The sequence below is a fragment of the Elephas maximus genome, chromosome 16, assembly GCF_024166365.1.
Source record: "Elephas maximus indicus isolate mEleMax1 chromosome 16, mEleMax1 primary haplotype, whole genome shotgun sequence".
NCBI lineage: Eukaryota > Metazoa > Chordata > Mammalia > Proboscidea > Elephantidae > Elephas > Elephas maximus.
In genome coordinates, this window is record NC_064834.1 from 78090516 (window position 1) to 78110254 (window position 19739).

General features: G+C 48.5%; 1 protein-coding gene across 5 annotated transcripts; it reads left to right on the plus strand.

Moving 5' to 3' along the window:
• The first annotated feature begins 17164 nt into the window (after positions 1 to 17164).
• Positions 17165 to 19391, plus strand: LOC126059348 (mucin-20-like). 5 transcript variants are annotated; one of them, XM_049855038.1, is made up of 6 exons: positions 17165 to 18203; positions 18377 to 18433; positions 18606 to 18662; positions 19008 to 19064; positions 19179 to 19236; positions 19295 to 19391. In XM_049855038.1, exons 1-6 carry the CDS (start codon positions 18102 to 18104, stop codon positions 19306 to 19308), a joined length of 345 nt encoding a protein of 114 aa, XP_049710995.1. In that variant the 5' UTR covers positions 17165 to 18101; the 3' UTR covers positions 19309 to 19391. The 5 variants fall into 5 exon arrangements, 1 of the variants encoding a protein (XP_049710995.1); XR_007513429.1 differs by lacking the exons at positions 18606 to 18662; positions 19295 to 19391 and having other exon boundaries at positions 19179 to 19275; XR_007513430.1 differs by lacking the exons at positions 18377 to 18433; positions 19295 to 19391 and having other exon boundaries at positions 19179 to 19275.
• The last annotated feature ends 348 nt before the right edge of the window (positions 19392 to 19739 follow it).

Genomic DNA, 19739 nt, shown 5'->3' on the forward strand with positions numbered 1-19739 from the left:
GGGAATGCCCAGGCTGATCTGTGCCTCCCAGTTGGTCCACCAGAAGCTCAGATATGAGGCGGAGCTGAGGCTGGTGGTGCCGTCTGTAGAGCGAGCTTCTTGCGGCTGCACCGGGGGATGTGCCTCGCCATGAGGGTGAATCGTGTGTGTCCACTTGGCTGGGCTACGGTGTCCAGTTGTTTGGTCAAATACAAGTCTAGATGTTACTGTGAAGGCGTTTTCCAGATGGGATTGGCATCTACAATCAGCCGACTCTAAGTGGAAGAGCTGACCCTCCGTCATGTGGGGGGTCTCATCAATCAGTTGAAGGCTTAGGAGCAAAATCTGAAGTTCCCTGAGGAAGAAGGATTCTGCTTCAAGACATAACAGAAACCTTGCTGGAATTTCTAGCCCATTGCCTCGCCTAGAGATTTTAGACTTACCAGTCTCCACAATTTCATCAGCCAATTTCTAAAAATAAATCAAAATATCTATTTCTAAATATACCATCTCTATACTATCTCAACGGGAAACCTTGGTGGCATAGTGGTTGAGAGCTCGGCTGCTAACCAAAAGGTCAGGAGTTTGAATCCACCAGCTGTCCCATAGGGTCGCTATGTGTCAGAATCAGTTCAATGGCAACGGGTTTACACAGATGTAGCTCCTATCGGTTCTGTTCCTCTGGAGAACCCTGCCTAAAATGCTTGCCTTTGAAAGGATGGCGACCCCGTCCTCCGGGTTTTTGATTCAGGCATCAGTCTGGGTGGTGTGAGGCAGGGACTTCCCATGTGCACGGCAGTTCTTGTTGGTGACCCCCCCCTGCAAGCACCTTTTGTAACCAGTGAGAGGAATGGCGGTCTCAGAAGAGAACCCGCTTTCAGCCTGATTCTTGGGGAATGACACCGAAGGGAGAGGAACATTCCATTGACTCCTAATATCCTGCTTTGCTTGGACAGCTCATCGACAGGACTGTGGACAGGATTGATCTTTCACTTACAATGCAGAGCATTCAATGGATGGCAAGAGGGCTTTTAGAAGGGGCCCCCTGAATGCTTTGAAAATATTCATTAGCATGTTGACGCATTCTGCACGGCTTATCACCGTGAAACTGCTCCAGGGGGTTGATGAGATGAATTATTAATGATAATCCCACTCTCCCCTGTTCTTCTCACCCTGATTTTATGGGAGTTGGCTTGGCTCGGGGTGTCTGCTAGATTCATTTACTGCTCATTTCATGCAAGTAGGGAGTGGGTTGTACCATTGGGGTCACCCATGTTTTGGAGCCCATGTGCCTGGGGAAGACATGCCCCCAGACACCAATGACACACAGGGAAGCAAACAGAGGCAAAATAAAGGCATTGCTGTTCACGGCTGTGTTGGGTTTGGTATTTCTATCCCAGCTGGCAGCCACGTGGAGGGAAGAGTACAGGCATGGATCTTAGGTGTGCGTTTACAGGAACCCAAGGATGCAAGTAAGCCTCCTTCCAAGTCAGGAGGAGGGTGACAAGGTGACATCAGAATGATCAGACAAAATCCTGGAAGCTCCTTTCTGCAGTCCTCTGACCCCTGCTCTGGCTGCGTCACCTGTGAAGGTCACCTTTCCCTATCCTACAGAGCTCAAATGTGTTCACTGAACGACCCACAGCTAAAATGTAATGTCTCCAAAAACTAGCCTGTGGTAGGATCCCAACATGAGAGCAGAGTCAGCTTGGTCCTGTCTTGCTAAACATGGATTTGTGGAAATATAAACATGTTAGTGAAGGCATTTTGCTTTGAATTTTTAGATCAATTCAATCAAGGGCTATAGAAATATTTATAGTCCTGCAAAATTGAGCAGTGAGGATTGGGGGGTTAATCTGGTTATTATGAGCACTCCTAAAACTGGAAATTAGCCAGAGCGTGTGTTCACATGAGTGCCTTAGGCAGCTTCTCTTGTTTTCTGCTTTTGTTCACCCCCGCCCCCGACTTTCCTTTCTCACTTTGAATTTATGGACACGGTATCTTTTTCTTTAAAAAAAAAAAAAAAAAAAAAAATGTGCAGATGTCTTAGATTGCTGGAAAAAAGTCAAAAACCATTTTTGTAATGATTGCACTTTCTAACATTTGGAAATGCAGACAATCAGATGAAATGGTAAATTTCCCAATTTCATGTGACTGGTGTTTAGGGTTTTCATTATATAAATTAAATGGCCTTTTCAGTTTAAAAATAATAGTTAATAGACTGGAGTTCTTTGTTTAGCAGGTTTTACAAGGATAACTCTGGTCTACTGGGCCATGCAAACGTGTGTTTCCTTCCCCAAAAGTTTGAAGCGTCATATTGGACTCCTTTGTTTTAAGCTCCAGGGAAAGCCACAGACCATAAGCTTTGCTGGAATTTTCTTGTTGACAACTTCCTGCAATTAGGAGAGGAGCATTCATTAGCAGTCGCTCGTCTTGGCAGGGTGGGAAGTGAAGAGCCCTGTGAGTTTTCTGTACTGGCACCAACCACGCCTCTGCTTTTCATGAAGTGAGGAGCAGGACAAATTTTTCCTGAGGACACCATCCTCCAACACCTGTGAACACTATTGGCTCCGTGTCCTTTCGAGCAGGCTCTGTAGCCAACTGTTTAGTATTTTAAGCATGTAGACAACCTCCAGACCTTCTGAGGCAAATTTCTCTCTCTCTCCGTCTTTCTTGTTCTCTTGCCACATCTTTCCCTCTTGGGGACAAAAAAAAAAAAAAAAACTTCCCAGCTGAAGGTCTCTATAAAATTTCACATCCCTGATGCAATACTTTTTATTCACCTCATTTCATCAGAATTCAGCCCAGGTTTGTGAGAAAAATTACCTCTGCAAACAGTTAAAGCCATGTCTGCCCTCCTCTGGTGGTGGTGGGGGGAAGCCTCTCTCTTTGGAGGGGGTGAGATGACCATAGAGGGAGGGAACAAGCACCAGTCTCCAGTTCAAACTGGGCACAGAGCGAGAGTATTGAGGAGACCAGCCTGTGGCTTCGTGGCCACATCCTCTTCTCACACATGGACAAAGGAATCTGCAGCAAGCTGCGTGTCAGGAGGGGCCTGCTCGAAATTCAGAAGTTTTATTTTTATTTATTATTTGGTGAGGATTTCAATATCTCACTTTGCCAAATCGTAAGCAGAGAAAGCCCATGGTTGGCTTTTGTTATCAGCTCAAAGAATTAAGGTTATTTTTTTTTTCTCGACTCTTTTTTTTTTTTGACAGCCCCAGTACCTTGGCCAGATTCCAGTTCAGGTAATTACATTCTGTCTTCCTAAATTCCCTTGTAACTCCAGTTGGGCAAGCTGCTCTTCCCCTCCCTCCCAAGAGCTGATGTGCGAGGTGCTTGGCATTGGCGGGGTGGCACTCCAATAGTGGGTGCTAAGGCCTTCCTCTGGAGGTGCATCCCGAGCGGCAGCGTGGGGAGGCCTGTGTGAGAATGCAAATGGTATTATTTATTGCTCCCCTTAGTCAGCAGCTGCCAACCCACAGCTACCTCTGAGTGACATTTTAAATATGAAGGCCAGGGTCATTAGGATGATTAGGTACAAGGGTCCATTTTGTTCACCTTTAGAATCACTGGGTGACGGGAAATGGAGTGGAGAGGGGAAGGAAGGAAAACTCATCCCATCAGGGAAATGTTCCCCTTCCACTGCTTTATTTCCAAAAATGGCTTCTCTCTCTCTTTTGGCTGTTTGCTATCTCCTGATGAAAGTTTACTTGTTTTTTGCTTGTTTATTTTTTAAAAAGTGAATGGAAGCTGGAGTGTTTTCCATTTGTGAAACTATATGGGATCACACTGACAGCAGCAACTCCAAAGCTTAGACAGGAATCTTAGGAGGCAGTGAGTTTATGTCAGTGGGGGAGGAACAGCTCAGAAAAGGGGGGTGAGAATGGCTGCCCAGCTGGAAGAATGTGATCAATGCCACATACATGGAGAAGCGTGCAAATCAACCCATTGCACGTGTACATGTAGAAAATACTGAATTGCCTTATGTTTTGCTGTGTATAGTCTCAACAACAACCACAAAATGAATACAATTTAAAACAAAACAAAACAAAAATTACATCCCTTTTCTTCTTTAAAAGTTGGAGGTTCAGTTCACTTAAAATCAATTTTTCAAATCTTTACTGAGCCCCTGCCATCTACCAGACCTTGTAAGAGGGCCATTTTGTCTACGTACACGCCTTTTGTTCTTATCTATTTGATTGATATTTCTTCTAATTATGGCCATCAGTGTGTTTTTCAAAAACAACGGGAGTCACTCCTACGAAAGAACCTCTATGTTGATAACCAGAGCCTGAGGGAACAGCCCATGTTCACGCAACATATAATAATACCCACTTCCATAGCTAATTGTAGTGGAAAATCCGTTTCCAAAGATTGAATCCAGTATCCACCCTAGAATAGAATTTAGGATGTATACTAGAGAGACAAGAAAGAAAATCCCATCTATGGACATCACTTTCATTTTAAAGATAAGCCCAAGAGGAAAGTGATCCTTTTACTCGTTGCCATTGGAGACTCAGGAAAATGCCGTCCGGGTCTGTCTGTTCCATCATTTCTACAAAACAAGGATGCGAAGGTTTAACCTTCGGCATTTGTGAGTTTCATCCCTTCAAAAGGTAGAGTTTGATGCTCTGGGCGTGCACCCCAGTTCCTGTCCTGCCCTGAGTTCTCGCCACATCCCTGAATGCAGGACAGGTCTTCCCAGCGCTCTCCTGTTTTATTCTGCTAGCTGTAATTTTCCAACTCTGCATCCTTCTACCAGTGGGCGCCACGCATAGAAGGTGCCATTCGTTGATCAGAAACGATCAAAGCCACTCCGAGGAGCTGCACCAGCCACGTCTGTCATTAGGTCTCAGCGTCCTGCATTCAGACAATAATTTCTTTTCACCCTTTTACCCCCCAGTAGACTTAGGCTTTGTAAGTATCGAGTCCAGGCAGGCATTAAACAACTCAGCTCAATCCAGTGCTCTCGTTTGGGCTTGTAACTTTAGTGAATTGCATTTTTTCCTAATTAGAGGAAAAGTAGCAAACTGGCAAGCATCAGGAAGTGGGCACCCCCACTGATTTACAGGGAAGAGTGTCGGGTGACTTTATAGCTCAGGAATTCAGGGAAATAAATTTATGGTTGAAAGAATTCATGTTCTTAATGTGATGAAGGTCCTTTAACTTTTAACACGCTTCTCCAGTTAAGCTGCTCGGGACACGCTCAGAAGTGGCTGTCCACAGCTGCTGCAGGCCGATTTATCCCCAGATGGCAGAGCCGCAGACCACATTGTCGGAAAGAAAGAGTTCTCTCATTTCGGTCTTTGGGGCTGTCTGTGGGCTGCGTTTGCATGTTTCAGTTGTGTGTTCTCTGTGTGGAGATTTGTAGTGGCCTGGTTCTTCCGGGCAGTCAGGGTAATTTTTGTCATGCTTCGAGCACCTGTGTGAACGCTAATCCCGCTGACACGGTCATCTCCTGGGGGGGTTGGGGGGACAGATCCTTGTACACCCACCTATGTGGGGATCTGAATCCGCACCAACTGCTTCCTTGGCATCTGTGGAATTGTCCAGATAGTCAAGTGATCTATGTGAGAAATTATGGAATCAATGTCGGTGGCCACACTGGTTTGTGGTTTGAAAATTGTATTTGCAGGATCTGCTGGAATTGTTCCCACTGCTAAAGCGATCAATTGGCTCCATCTGAGCGGCTGGCCTGGGACAGCAGAGGCCTTGCCCACCTGGATGCTGTCTTTGGTGCTCTGTGGCTCCCAGCTGCCCTTGCTGTAGGGGGCTGAGCCAGGTGCCATCTGACGTGGAGACACGCAGTCACTCATTCTGTCAGAGTTCCTCAGCACCTACTACAGACAGCAGTGCCTGAGGCCCTGGACGCAGGCTGGACAAGCCAGACACAGCCTCCACTCTCCTGGGATTTCCAGGCTACTGAGAGAGAGAAAAAACCAAATAACTGCACAAATAATTACCAATCGTGGTAGGCACACTGGAAGGAAAAAATATAAGGACTTGGGAGAGAGAGTACGGGGCCACCTGATGTAGGGGGAGCCGTTTAAACCCACCCTGTCTGCCAAGTTTGCTGGCATCCTCTGCTTTACCCCAGTAGAAGGAGCCTTGGGGGGTGCAGTTGAACGGGGAAGGATCGCAGGCTTCTCACAGCACCAGGCTCCATGGGGTCTACGCAACACTGGAGCCTGCCCCCTCCACACGCAGTGGCCAGCTGGGCTTGCTCCTGTGCCTGGTGAGAACTGGTCATCTCCGAGTGCATAGTCTGGGGAAATAGGCTTCGTGCTGAATTGTCCCTGCTCTCAGAACCCTTGGTGCCATGATGCTGCTGTCCATCTCCTCTGGTTCCCCGCTCAGGGTCAAGACTCCCCTCTGTCCTCAGGCTGTGCCCCTGGGCCTGCCCACACTGTCTCCTGCAGCCCCTGGTCTACCTGGATAACATATACAGACAGTGGCAAGCCTAGGTGCTGGAGCTGACCTTTCCGAGGGCAGTTGGGGTGGGGGCGGGGGCGGAAAGTCTACGATATTTTCCTCTCTTATTTAGCTTTCTCCTAGAGAAAATACTCACTGTATTCTCATTTACTTTGAAAATAACTGAATTTCATGACATCTTTTTTTTGTTCCCTCTAAAAAAATTGAAACAAAAAAATTAGATAAAAAATTCGGAGACAAGATTTACATACAACTGAGGCACAAGGAGAATTTTTCAAAAGTGACTCATTTTGTCTTTTATCCCCCAAATGTTTACTGCATATATACTATGAGACCAAAAACAAAAACAAAAAAACTCAAACCCGCTTTTGTCTAGTTGATTCTGAATCATGGCAACCCCACGTGTGACAGAGTAGAACTGAGCCGCATAGCGTTTTCTTGGCTGTAATCATTATGGAAGCAGATCACCAGGCCTTCCTTTTGCTGTGCCACTGGGTGGATTTGAACCACCAACTTTGAAATTAGTAGCTGATTGCAAGCCACTTGTGCCACCAGGGACCTTGTACTGAGACAGGCATTCTTCAGTCTCTTTCCCTCCCTCCTCTCTCACCAAACATTTGTTCCGTACTTGCTGTGGGTGTGACACTGCCAGGAGCAGGTGACCCCATGATGAAGGAGATGTGGTCTCTCCATCTTTGTGAAGTTCAACAACCCAGGTCATGGCCTCTGGGATGAAGCCTCGCCGACACACACCTGGGCACAGGTGAGGCACCTGTGAAACGTTCTGTGGGGTACAGAGGAAGGAGCCTCCACAGCAGCAGGGTATCTGAGTTAGGCCTTGAAGATGGAGTGGGACTTTACTAGAAGAAAACCAGGGCAAGAGCACTCCAGCATGGGAGCCTCAACGACCAAATGCACAAAGGAGGGAAAGTACCTGCTATACATGGGGGATGGTCCACCAGCCGCTCAGGGCCTGCTGTATGTGGGGAATGGTCCACCAGCTGCCCAGGGCCTGCTATACCTGGGCAATGGTCAACCACCCGCCCAGGGCCTGCTATACCTGGGGAATGGTCAACCATCCGCCCAGGGCCTGCTATACCCGGGGAATGGTCCACTACCCTTCCAGGGCCTGCTGTACCTGGGGTACAGTCCACCACCCGCCCAGGGTCTGCTGTACCTGGGGAATGGTCCACCACCTTCTCAGGGCCTCCCAGTGTGGTTCCCTGAGCAGCCCTCACCATCGAACATTCCTGGAACCTTCTCAGACCCTTTAACACCTACCGGTCCTGTGCATCATTCCTCTGGGCCCTGCTTCTGCTATGCGTTTGTAGGTGATGATTCTGTAAATAAACAGTAACATACTTAGGGATCTTCAGGGCCTTGATCACAAAATGCCCATGATCCTGTGGTAGGCGAAACTCCTTAGAGCAGATAAACCTGGTGGCAGTGCCAGCCCGGCATGTACGGGTGGGCGCCCCTGCCCTCGTGGCCTTGAGCAGTGCTGTGGCAGGAAGGAGCCATGGTGGAACTCAGCCGTTCATTCAACACAGGCTTGTGGGGCCCCTTGCACGTGGGCAAATTTGTGTCTAAAAGAGAAAACGCTGAAACCTCCACTGCTGTTTGCTGCGCTGTTTATTATTTAGTGCATTTGTATGAGACTTTTCAAGGAGATCTCTGGCAAAATTTGCTTGACATCCAAGAAAAAATCATGTTCACCTTAGTTCACATGTAAAAAATCACCTTAGTTCACCTTGATACCAAAACTCGTGCAAGGTGCTCTTTCTGGAACACATTGAAGTGTGTCTCTTCCTGCCTCCGTTCGCCATCATCTGCTGTCTGCAGGGTCATCCTGTGACCAAGCCCAGCCTGCCTCACGGACGCTTTCAGCAATGCCCGCCTGAGAGTTTCACCTATTGGACGCATTCGTTTATTTGTCCAGCAATTCTTGATTGGGGCCTGGGGTGTGCTAAGGAAAGAGGGCACCTGGTCCCATCTTCAGGGAGCCCTGGCGGCGCAGTGGTTAAGTACTGGGCTGCTAACTGAAAGGTTGACATTTGAACTCAACAGCTGCTCTGTGGGAGAAAAAAAGTGGCAGCCTGCTTCGGTAAAGATTACAGTCTTGGAAACCCCATGGGGCAGTTCTACTCTGTCCTGTAAGCTCTCCGTGGGTCGGAATCAACTTGACGGCAGTGGGTCTGGTTTGGTTTTTGGTCCTGTCTTCGAGAAGGTGACAATCTCATGGAGCAGCTGGAAAGTTGCACAAGGAATTCCAGGAAGAGACGATGGGATGGGAGCCCTGAGCACGGCCAGAGAGCTCACAGAATGGTGGACAGCGGGGAGACGGGGCTGTGGGGGTCTTGGGAGCCCTCCTGGAGGAGTGGCATTTTCAGGATGTGTGCGACATTGAGAGGCAGAGAGGAGAGAAGCTATGTTGCTGGCAGAGTAAGCTCGGGCAGGGGAGGGGTCAGGCTGGAGTGAACCTAGCCTGGACAAGGTGGGCAAACGCTTGTCTCCAGGTGAGGCTCAGGAGATGGCTCTGGGCAGGACTGGGGAGGCCTCGGCACCACGCTAGAGGACATGGCTGCATCTTCCCATCACCAGGACCCAGGGGGAAACCAACCCAAACCAGTTTCCGCGGAGGTGATTCTGACTCCTGGTGACCCACGTGTGTCTGAGTAGAACTGAGCTCCACAGGGTTTTCAGTGGCCGTGACCTTCCGTGGCACTCTGGGGAGCCTAGAGAGAAAGGACAGTAAAGAAGAAAAGGTGGAATTGGTGAAAGGCCCGAGCTGGTCCTCAGGCCGAGGGAAAATCAGAGCAGCCAGAGTTTACTCAGAAAAACAGTGACTTGGGAAAGAGATCACATTGTACTGACCTTCAAGTCTGGACAAGATAAATCATTATGGAAGAAGGCTTACAATACACCCTGGAAGCAAGGAAAGCCGGAGGGATGGTGTGACTGGTCAGGACCCCTGTGGAGAGCACGCCCATTTCAGGTCGAATTCATCAGTGCCGTATTTTAAGACCTGGAGGTACTGGGAGAGGTTCAGATCAATACGCTGAATTTGTACTGGCCATAATCCTTGAGACTGGGAAACATTTGAAAATATGCAGTCCCTGATTAAACAAACAAACAAAAAAACCCTTTGCCATCAAGTCTATTCCAACCCAGAGCGACCTTATGGGACAGAGTAGAACTGCACCATAGGGCTTCCTAGGCTGTAATCTTTATGTGTTGCTGTGGTGTAGTGGTTAAGTGCTATGGCTGCTAATCAAAGGATTGGCAGTTCGAATCCACCAGGTGCTCCTTGGAAATTCTGTGGGGCAGTTCTACTCTGTCGTATAGGGTCGCTATGAGTCAGAATTGGCTCTACCGAAATGGGCTTTTTAAATGTACTTAGGGTCAGTATGAGTCAGAACCAACTCCAAGGTGCCCAGGAACAACAACAGTCTTTATAGCAGATCACCAGGTCTTTTCTCTTTCGGAGACGCTGGTGGGTTCAAACTGCCAACCTTTCAGTTAGCAGCCAAGCCCTTAACTGTTGCACCGCTAGGCAGTAAAGTCCCTGGGTGGTGCAATTAGCTTGTATTCACCTCCTAACCTAAAGGTAGGAGGTTCGAACCCACCCAGTGGTGCCAAGGAAGAAAGGCCTTGAGAACTGCTTTCATAAAGATTACAGCCTAGGAAACCCTGTGGAGCTTTTCTGCACTATAACACCTGGGGTCGCCATGAGGCAGAACACACTGCAAGGGGTCTGGTTTTTTGTTTGTTTATGTAGTCATCTTAAAAGTAAGCAAGCCCACGTAGTTTGGTTTTGTGAGTGTCAGTTTTTCAAAGCATTGTTAATTGTATGAATCCCCTGAAGTTTCCTGGACTGTTTCATTAGGTAGCATGGTAATGCCTGTTGGATGCCCTGGGAGTGTCACACTAGTCGTCAAGGATTTTAGGGCACAGGGTCATTGTCATTTCAAACATGGATGATTAGAAGAGCAAACGACCGTCTTGTGTTGGTCCTAATTTCTGAATTAAGGAACAAGGAACTTTCATCTTGGTGTAGGAATTGAATTTGTTTTAGAAAAAACAAATACAACCCCAGCGTGGATATCCTAGCCTGTTGTGAGCTTTGCATACGTAGAGCTGCGATGGCAAATTTTACTTATTTTTTTAAAACAATTTTTTATTGTGCTTTAAGTGAAAGTTTACAAGTCAAGTCAGTCTATCACATATAAGCTTATATACAGCTTACTCCATACTCCCACTTACTCTCCCCCTAATGAGTCAGCCCGCTCCCTCCTTCCAGTCTCTCCTTTCGTGACGGTTTATGCCAGTTTCTAAGCCTCTCTACCCTCCCCTCTCCCCTCCAGACAGGAGACACCAACACAGTCTCAAGTGTCCACCTGATACAAGTAGCTCACTCTTCATCAGCATCTCTCTCCAACCCATTGTCCAGTCCCTTCCATGTCTGATGAGTTGTCTTCTGGAATGGTTCCTGTCCCGGGCCAACAGAAGGTTTGGGGACCATGACCGCCAGGATTCTTCTAGTCTCAGTCAGACCATTAAGTCTGGTCTTTTTATGAGAATTTGGGGTCTGCATCCCACTGTTCTCCTGCTCCCTCAGGGGTTCTCTGTTGTGCTCCCTGTCAAGGCAGTCATTGGTTGTAGCCAGGCACCATCTAGTTCTTCTGGTCTCAGGATGATGTAAGTCTCTGGTTCATGTGGCCCTTTCTGTCTCTTGGGCTCATAGTTATCATGTGTCCTTGGTGTTCTTCATTCTCCTTTGATCCAGGTGGGTTGAGACCGGTTGATGCATCTTAGATGGCCACTTGTTAGCATTTAAGACCTCAGAGGCCACATTTCAAAGTGGGATGCAGAATGTTTTCATAATAGAATAATTTTGCCAATTGACTTAGAAGTCCCCTTGAGCCGCAACAGCAAATTTTAAATAAAAGTTTTGTGCATAGAGCATGTGCCTGGTGGCCATTTAGGCAAACAAAATACATGGACATTATTTCCTGTTGGAGTTTTCTCTGCTTTGCCACATTTCATGCTTTTTGAGAAGGGAGAGCTAATTTTCCAAACCCTGCAGACACTGTCGCTCCATCGAGCCACCCTCGCCCCTGACATTCCTTGGTGGCTTGTGGGCCATCTGAGGATGCGGGGAACTTCGCTGGGGGAAACCAGTGTTTCACCTGCCTTGTGCGCTTCTTCAGGAACCTGTGCTTCACAGCGCAGGGGTCTCTGTAGGCCTTGAGACTTTCTACTGGGCCCTGCGCAGGGGCCCTCCGCACTCATGCGAAGTAGCTCCCACTCGTCGTGTAAACACTGGCCGTACGTAAAGTGTTAAGTTCCCTCTCTGAAAGGCTCGGCCAGTACGTGGGCCCCGTCTGGTGCGCCCTTGGAGATGCATTTGCAGCCTTTCTGTGTCCTGTAGGCGATCTTTGGCGCCCCCACCTCCTCCCTGCCCCTCCCGATCCTCGGGCGCCCGCGCAAGGTGCCCCCGGCCGGTCCCCGGTAAGCCCCGCGGCGCCGCAGCCACACCTCACGCCGGCCTGCGCGCCCGCCGGCCTGCGCCTTCCCTGTGGTAGACGCGGGGGGAGCGCGCCTTCGCACCGGTTAATTAGGAGCCGAGCCGGCGTCCCGCCCGCCGCCTGCCGCCCGCCAGGGGCGCCCTCCCCGCCGCCGCCGGCCCTTTGATGCCCGCAGCCGGGGCGTGTGCGGCGGGCAGGTGGCGGCAGCGGGACGCGGCGCGCTCGGGCGCACGGATCCCCGGGCCGCGGCGCGCTCCCCGCCACGCGGCACATCAAGGCCCCGGCGGCCGGCGGGCGCCTTCATTAGCAGCCTGGAATTATAATATTATGTTAAAGAACAAAGCTGCTCCCCGGAAAAATATGTGCTGCATATCTGACAAAGATAAATTGGATTATTCAAAATAGTCCTGATGAAATGTTACATTTTGCAACTAATTATCAATCTGTTTTATCTGTGGACCAGCTGGGCATTGTTGTGCATGCAAGACCTGCCTCCGCAGTGAGCTTAAGATGTCATTGTAGCGTTTACATCTTTTATTTCAAGACTTAACTAACTAGGAAGTAGCTAATGTAATTCACTGCAGAGAAGAAAGGCCAGCTCCTGGAGTCCTTACCAAAGCCATCTCCTCCTGATGACCTTCTTTGGCCTGTGAGTAATGAGGGTTTATTCAAATAATGTTTAAGAAAGGCACTGCCAGGATAATTTCTGGAAAAGAGACCAATGTTTAATATGTTTAAAACATCTCTATTCATATGGTCTTAGCTCAGGAAAGCCCAGAATAGCGCCTGCCACGGAGAATTCTAGCATTGCTCCTTCGGAAGAGGGAGCGGCTCCCAGCTCTGGCCGGGCCAAGGTTTCTGAGCGTCCCACAAAGTGACGGGCTAGCTTTCGCATCTCATCTGGCGCTTTGCGGGAGCGGATGTGGTAAGACGCTCCATGTTGTATGAACCCTTACCGCTAAGAGGCTTCAGCCTTCTGCCATTGTCTTCCACAGCAAAATCCCTCTCGTGTTCTGATCTGTCTGGGGGATTATGTCAGTAGAGTTTTCTTGTTGTTTTGTGAGAGTGTTCGGGTTGGAGGCAGCAGAAAAACAAAGCCAGACAGACTCTAGGTCCTTCACGCTTTCTTGGGGCAGGGGGTGGCTAGAAAATTCTGGTTGCTGCCCCGCACCTCCATCTGTATGAGTAACAGTCAGCCCACTTGTTCCTCTGCGCTAATGCCTCGTCCACTGAGAGGAAGGAGGAAGACGGCATGCTATTGTGTGTAAATACACAAGGAGGGCTTGCCAAAGTGGCCTGATCTTTGTGTTCTTACAGTCAGGGACAAGTATAAGAATGCTCCCCGTTTGTTTGGCAAAGAGAGTTCCTGGCTTGTACAAACTGTTGATGCGCTCGGCTGCTAACCGAAAGATTGGAGGTTGAAGTCCACCTGGAGGTGACTCGGAAGAAAGGCCTGACGATTTGCTTGCGAAAACCCAGCCATTGAAAATCACGTGGAGCCCAGTTCTACTCTGACACACGTGCAGGAGGAGCCACAGCAGCTGTAGCGGTGGTTTAGCAAAGAGCCTCAGTGGATACTCTTGACAAGGCTAGACATAGAAGGCAGGGCTGGGCTTCATGCCCATTTTATGGATGAGAAAACCGAGGCTTGGCAAGAGTGTGTGGCTTGCTGTGGCAGAGGCAGGGCACAGAACCTTTCCACCCCCAGTCCTTACGCAGGTTCTGAGTGCTACCCTCAGCAGAGGATGACAGATGAATTTGACGGAGGAACACGTCTGAGCCTGTCAGGAGGCAGGTTTCCCTTGTCAGTTGAGAGGCCTTCAAAGTGGCTGTGGGGGAGCGTGCCAAGGAAGATAAGGCGGCCATTTTCCTACGGAAAATGACAGAACATACATACTTCTTGCTTTACAATTGATATCGCTGTCACTGCTTTTCCATAAAATTATCCCCAGCTTCTCAGACCTGTCACTAAGCCATGTGAAAGTTTGCAGGAAGCACGTCTGTGTGAGCATTTCTGTATCTATCCATATCGCTTTTTTCCCCCTTGTTTGGCTTGGTGGCACAGTGGTTAAGAGTTCGGCTGCTAACCAGAAGGTTGGCATTTTGAATCCACCACCCACTCCTTGGAAGCCCAGTGGGGCAGTTCTACGCTATCCTATAGGGTCGCTATGAGTTAGGATCGACTCGACAGACAGTAATGGGTTGGTTTTTTTTGTTTGGTTTGTCTTGGGTAGAGAATGTCTTTTGTTCAGATCGCAAAAGAAAATGACACCTGGTTTAACTCTGTGATCTGACCCTTGGCTATTCTGTGTTGACATTCCTGTTTTAATGGTCAATGTATAAAAAAGCCGGTTGCCATGGAGTCGACTTCAACATGGTGACCCCATGTGTGTCAGAGTAGAACTGCACCCCGTAGGATTTTCAGTGGCTGATTTTTTTGGAAGTAGATTGCCAAGCCTTTCTTCCAAGGTACCTCTGGGTGGACTCAAACCTCCAAGATTTTTAAAAATAAGGATGACCTGGCCATTCCAAGGCTGTGCTCTTCGGTAAAGGTCTGATACATCTGTTTTTGAAATACTTGTTTCCTGCCCAAATGTTTCTTTTGTGGGAGTCCCCAACTATCCCAGAGGCTCACCAGGTTAGTACTTCCAGCACTACATCTGTTCGTTGAAACATCTCTGTTGGTATTCAGTCAATTCCTGGACCTTATCTTCACTAATGCCTTCAGTGCAGCTTGGACTTCTTCCTTCAAATGCCATTGGTTCTCGATCATGTGCTGCCTCCTGGAATGGTTGAACATCGACCAGTTCTTTTTGGTACACTGACTCTGTGTATTCCTTCCATCTTCTTTTGATGCTTCCTGAGTCGTTTAATATTTTGCCCCTAGAATCCTTCACTATTGCAACTCATGGCTTGAATTTTTTCTTCAGTTCTTTCAGCTTGAGAAATGCCGAGGACATTCTGCTCCTTCGGTTTTCTAGCTCCAGGTCTTTGCACATTTAATTATAATACTTTGTCTTCTTGAACCGTTCTTCGAAATATTCTGTTCGGCTCTTTTACTTTATCATTTCTTCCAATCACTTTAGGCTGCTCTGTGTTCAAGGGCAAGTTTCAGAGTCTCTCCTGACATTCATTTTGGTCTTTTCTTTCCTTCCCATTTTTTAAATCACCTTTTGCTTTCTTCACGTGTGATGTCCTTGATGTCATCGCACAATCATTCGGTCTTTGGTCATTAGTGTTCAATGCATCAAATCTATTCTTTTGATGGCCTCTAAATTCAGTAGAGTACACTCAAGGTCATACTTTGGATCTTGTGGACTTGTATTAATTTTCTTCAGCTTCAGCTTGAACTTCCATATGAGCAATTGCTGGTCTGTTCTGCAGCCGGCCCCTGGCCTTGTTCTGACTGATAGTATTGAGATTCTCCATTGACTCTTTCCACTGATGTAGTCAGTTTGATTCCTGTGTATTCCACTTGCTGAGGTCCATGTGTCTAGTCTCCGCTTATGGTGTCGTAAAAAGGATTTGCAATGCATAAGTCATTGGTCTTGAAAAATTCTATCATGCAATCTCCGGTGTCATTTCTATCACCAAGGCCATATTTTCCAACTACCGATCCTTCTTCATTTCCAGCATTCATATTCCAAACCCCAGTAATTATCAATGCATCTTGATTGCATGTTTGATCAGTTTCAGACTGCAAAAAATTTCCCCATCTTTGGCACTAGTGGTTGGTGCGTAAATTTGAATAATAGTCGTATTAACTGGTCTTCCTTGTAGGTGCATGGATATTATCTTATCACTAACAACGTTGTGCCTCAGTTCTTTTTGACGATGAATGCAACACCATTTTTCTTCAGTTTGCCTTCTTGGCATAGTATACTGTATGATTGTTTGATTCAAAATGGCCAGTACCAGTCCATTTCAGCTCACCAGTGCCTAGGATATTGATCTTTATGGGTTCCATTTCATTTTTGATGACTCCCAAGTTTCCTAGTCCCCACTTCTCACATTCCATGTTCCCATTACTAATTGACATCTGCAACAGCATCTTCTCGTTTTCAGTCATGCCACCTCAGCAAATGAAGGTCCCAAAAGCTTGACTCCATTCGTGTTATTAAGGTCAACTCTGCTTTGTGGAGGCAGCTCTTCCCTAGTTGTGTTTTGAGTGCCTTCCAACCTGAGGGACTCATCTTCTGGCACTAGCAAAGTTCTGCTGCTAGTCATAAGGTTTTCACTGGCCAATCTTTCTTAGCAGTAGATGGCCAGGTCCTTCTTCCTAGTCTGTCTCAATCTGGAAGCTCAGTTGAAACCTGTCCACCATGGGTGACCCTGCCGGTATTTGAAATCCTGGTGGCATAGCTTCTGCATCATAGCAGTGTGCAGGCTACCACAGTAGGACAAATGGGCAGATGTCTGTGTTTCTGGTCAAATCTTTTCTCTATTGCATGTTCCCACTGTCATACATGCAGAAGAGAAAGCAGGAGACAGGAGAGGAGGGGAGGGACAGGAGAGGATGTTGCTTTTCTCTAAATGAAATCATTTCCTGTTTTTAGCTGCCATCTCTGGGAAGCTGTGTCAGAAAAACGTGAAAACACACGGTTGAGATTTGGTATTCGTTCCTTTCCTGGAACGAGGACCAGCTCACTTAGTTGTGAACATTAGGGTAAGCTTCCAGGATGTGTTCCCGTCCTGGCAGCCATCAGCAGTGTTTTCTGGTGAGAGGTTTTCACTTAAAATCCCTGGTTCATCAGGTGTTTTACTGTCAGGAGGAAATTAAAGAAAGCACTTGAAAATGGCTGAAATGTAAAAAAGAAAAAAAAAAATCAAAACCAAAAAACCTCTTGGCTTCAAGAGGCCTTTTGCAACAGTGGATGCCAGGTCAGCTGAATGCTAAATGCCCTTCCCAGCTCTCGGTCAGTCCCTGGGCACAGCCAGTCCTCAGCCCCGTGATGAAGGACCATGGAGTTGGGACTGTAAAGGTAACCCCGTGGGCCGCTGGGGTCTGTTAGCATCATAAAGTGCACCTGGCAGGTATGGGGCCGGAAGAAGAACTCGGCCCAAGCTGCTCCTTGCAGAATGAAAACAAGTCAGCATCTGCTGAGAGATCAGTTTGTGCCTGATTTGGTTTAAATACTAAACCCTGTGAAATGATCTTAAGCAGAAAAATCAATTTCCCTTAAGTCTCAGATGTACACTGTAACTCTTACACTTGAACTAAATCTAGGTAGAGTTAAATAATTGAGCTTGCTCCCCTTTGGTGATACAAACATATTTCACGCTAGAAGTAGCTCACGTGGGTGGAGCTGCTCCAAAGGGTGCGAGGAGGCAGCCCGGCCCCACCTCCATGGAGCAGCGAGGGGCTGAGTCACACCTGCTATGAGGGAGGGGCTGGGTGGCCATCCAGAGTCAGGCCAGGCAGGGGGCTGGGTCCCCATCAAAGCTGGGCACTCTGGGAAGTGCCTGCGTTGATACTATGGAGAGTGAGGGACTGACCACTTGGGGGCGTGGCTCTTGAGACACCCCGAGAACACCCTGGCCCTGAAGAGGAGGAGGAAAGAGGAAGGGGTGTCTTTCCTGACCTCACCTCGGTCTGGTCCTGACTCTCACCTCATACCTGCATTGATGTGGGATCCTCAGTTTTGAATCTTTAAAATGGGATTCACTTAATTGACTGTCAGAGGCACTGGGGTGCAGCAGAGAATGGGTTATGAAAGGCCTGTGTCAATGAGCTTATGGTTCAGCCTGCAAGTCAAGAAGTTCACAGGTGAATCCGATAGTGAAATAGCCTCAGACAGAAGAATGAGGGTCTCAGGGTACTTGGGAGGATCCATCGACGGTGGTCAGACTGCAGAGGGTGCGGCATGAGTGTTAGCTTTCACCTCTCTGGGTACGGCCGGTACTCTCATGGCTCTTGTCATTAACATGACATTCATCGCATGAGGCCGGTAGAAGTGGGATCAGGGTTGTGATAATGTATTTCGTGTGTCAACATGGCGAGGTTGTTGGGTCAGATACTAGTGTAGATGTTGCTGTGAAGGTGTTTATGTGTGATTAGCATTTAAATCAGTTGTCCTCATGTCAAGCAGGTGACCCTCCATAATGTGGGTGGGCTTCATCCAGTCAGTTGTCCTCATGTGAAGCAGGTGACCCTCCGTAATGGTGGGTGGGCCTCATCCAGTCAGTTGTCCTCATGTGAAGCAGGTGACCCTCCATGATGTGGGTGGGCCTCATCCAGTCAGTTGTCCTCATGTGAAGCAGGTGACCCTCCGTAATGGTGGGTGGGCCTCATCCAGTCAGTTGTCCTCATGTGAAGCAGGTGACCCTCCGTAATGGTGGGTGGGCCTCATCCAGTCAGTTGTCCTCATGTGAAGCAGGTGACCCTCCATAATGTGGGTGGGCCTCATCCAGTCAGTTGTCCTCATGTGAAGCAGGTGACCCTCCATGATGTGGGTGGGCCTCATCCAGTCAGTTGTCCTCATGTGAAGCAGGTGACCCTCCATAATGTGGGTGGGCCTCATCCAGTCAGTTGTCCTCATGTGAAGCAGGTGACCCTCCATAATGTGGGTGGGCCTCATCCAGTCAGTTGTCCTCATGTGAAGCAGGTGACCCTCTGTAATGGTGGGTGGGCCTCTTCCAGTCAGTTGTCCTCATGTGAAGCAGGTGACCCTCCATGATGTGGGTGGGCCTCATCCAGTCAGTTGTCCTCATGTGAAGCAGGTGACCCTCCATAATGTGGGTGGGCCTCATCCAGTCAGTTGTCCTCATGTGAAGCAGGTGACCCTCCATAATGTGGGTGGGCCTCATCCAGTCAGTTGTCCTCATGTGAAGCAGGTGACCCTCTGTAATGGTGGGTGGGCCTCTTCCAGTCAGTTGTCCTCATGTGAAGCAGGTGACCCTCCATAATGTGGGTGGGCTTCATCCAGTCAGTTTTCCTCAATGTGAAGCAGGTGACCCTCTGTAATGGTGGGTGGGCCTCATCCAGTCAGTTGTCCTCATGTGAAGCAGGTGACCCTCCATAATGTGGGTGGGCCTCATCCAGTCAGTTGTCCTTATGTGAAGCAGGTGACCCTCCATGATGTGGGTGGGCCTCATCCAGTCAGTTGTCCTTATGTGAAGCAGGTGACCCTCCATAATGTGGGTGGGCCTCATCCAGTCAGTTGTCCTCATGTGAAGCAGGTGACCCTCCATAATGTGGGTGGGCCTCATCCAGTCAGTTGTCCTCATGTGAAGCAGGTGACCCTCTGTAATGGTGGGTGGGCCTCATCCAGTCAGTTGTCCTCATGTGAAGCAGGTGACCCTCCATAATGTGGGTGGGCTTCATCCAGTCAGTTTTCCTCAATGTGAAGCAGGTGACCCTCTGTAATGGTGGGTGGGCCTCATCCAGTCAGTTGTCCTCATGTGAAGCAGGTGACCCTCCATATTGTGGGTGGGCCTCATCCAGTCAGTTGAAGGCCTTAGAAAAAAAAAAAACCTAAGATTTTCAGAGGGAGGATCCGCCTCAAGACTGTGATGGCTTTGCCAGCCTGCTGTCTGACCTCCAGATTTTGGACCTCAGCCTCCCAGTCGCGTGAGCCAACTCCTTAGAATAAACCTCTCTCTCTCCCCTAGCTGTTATCTGCCTTCCAGTCACCTCCTGCTCATGGTGACCCCATGTACAATGGAACTAAATGCTGCCTTGTCCTGCATCATCCTGTGGTTGGTTGTGGATCAGACCATTTTGATCCACAGGGTTTTCGATGGCTGATTTTTAGAAGTAGATCACTAGTCCTTTCTTCCTAGTCCTAGTCTGGAAGC

Bases quoted from the DNA above. Each gene is read 5' to 3' on its own strand.
- LOC126059348 (XM_049855038.1), top strand. From the start codon at position 18,102: ATGGTGGGTGGGCCTCATCCAGTCAGTTGTCCTCATGTGAAGCAGGTG. The intron at 18,434-18,605 runs GTGACCCTCCAT...CATGTGAAGCAG, and splicing joins GTTGTCCTCATGTGAAGCAG to GTGACCCTCCATGATGTGGG. The intron at 18,663-19,007 runs GTGACCCTCCAT...TATGTGAAGCAG, and splicing joins GTTGTCCTCATGTGAAGCAG to GTGACCCTCCATGATGTGGG.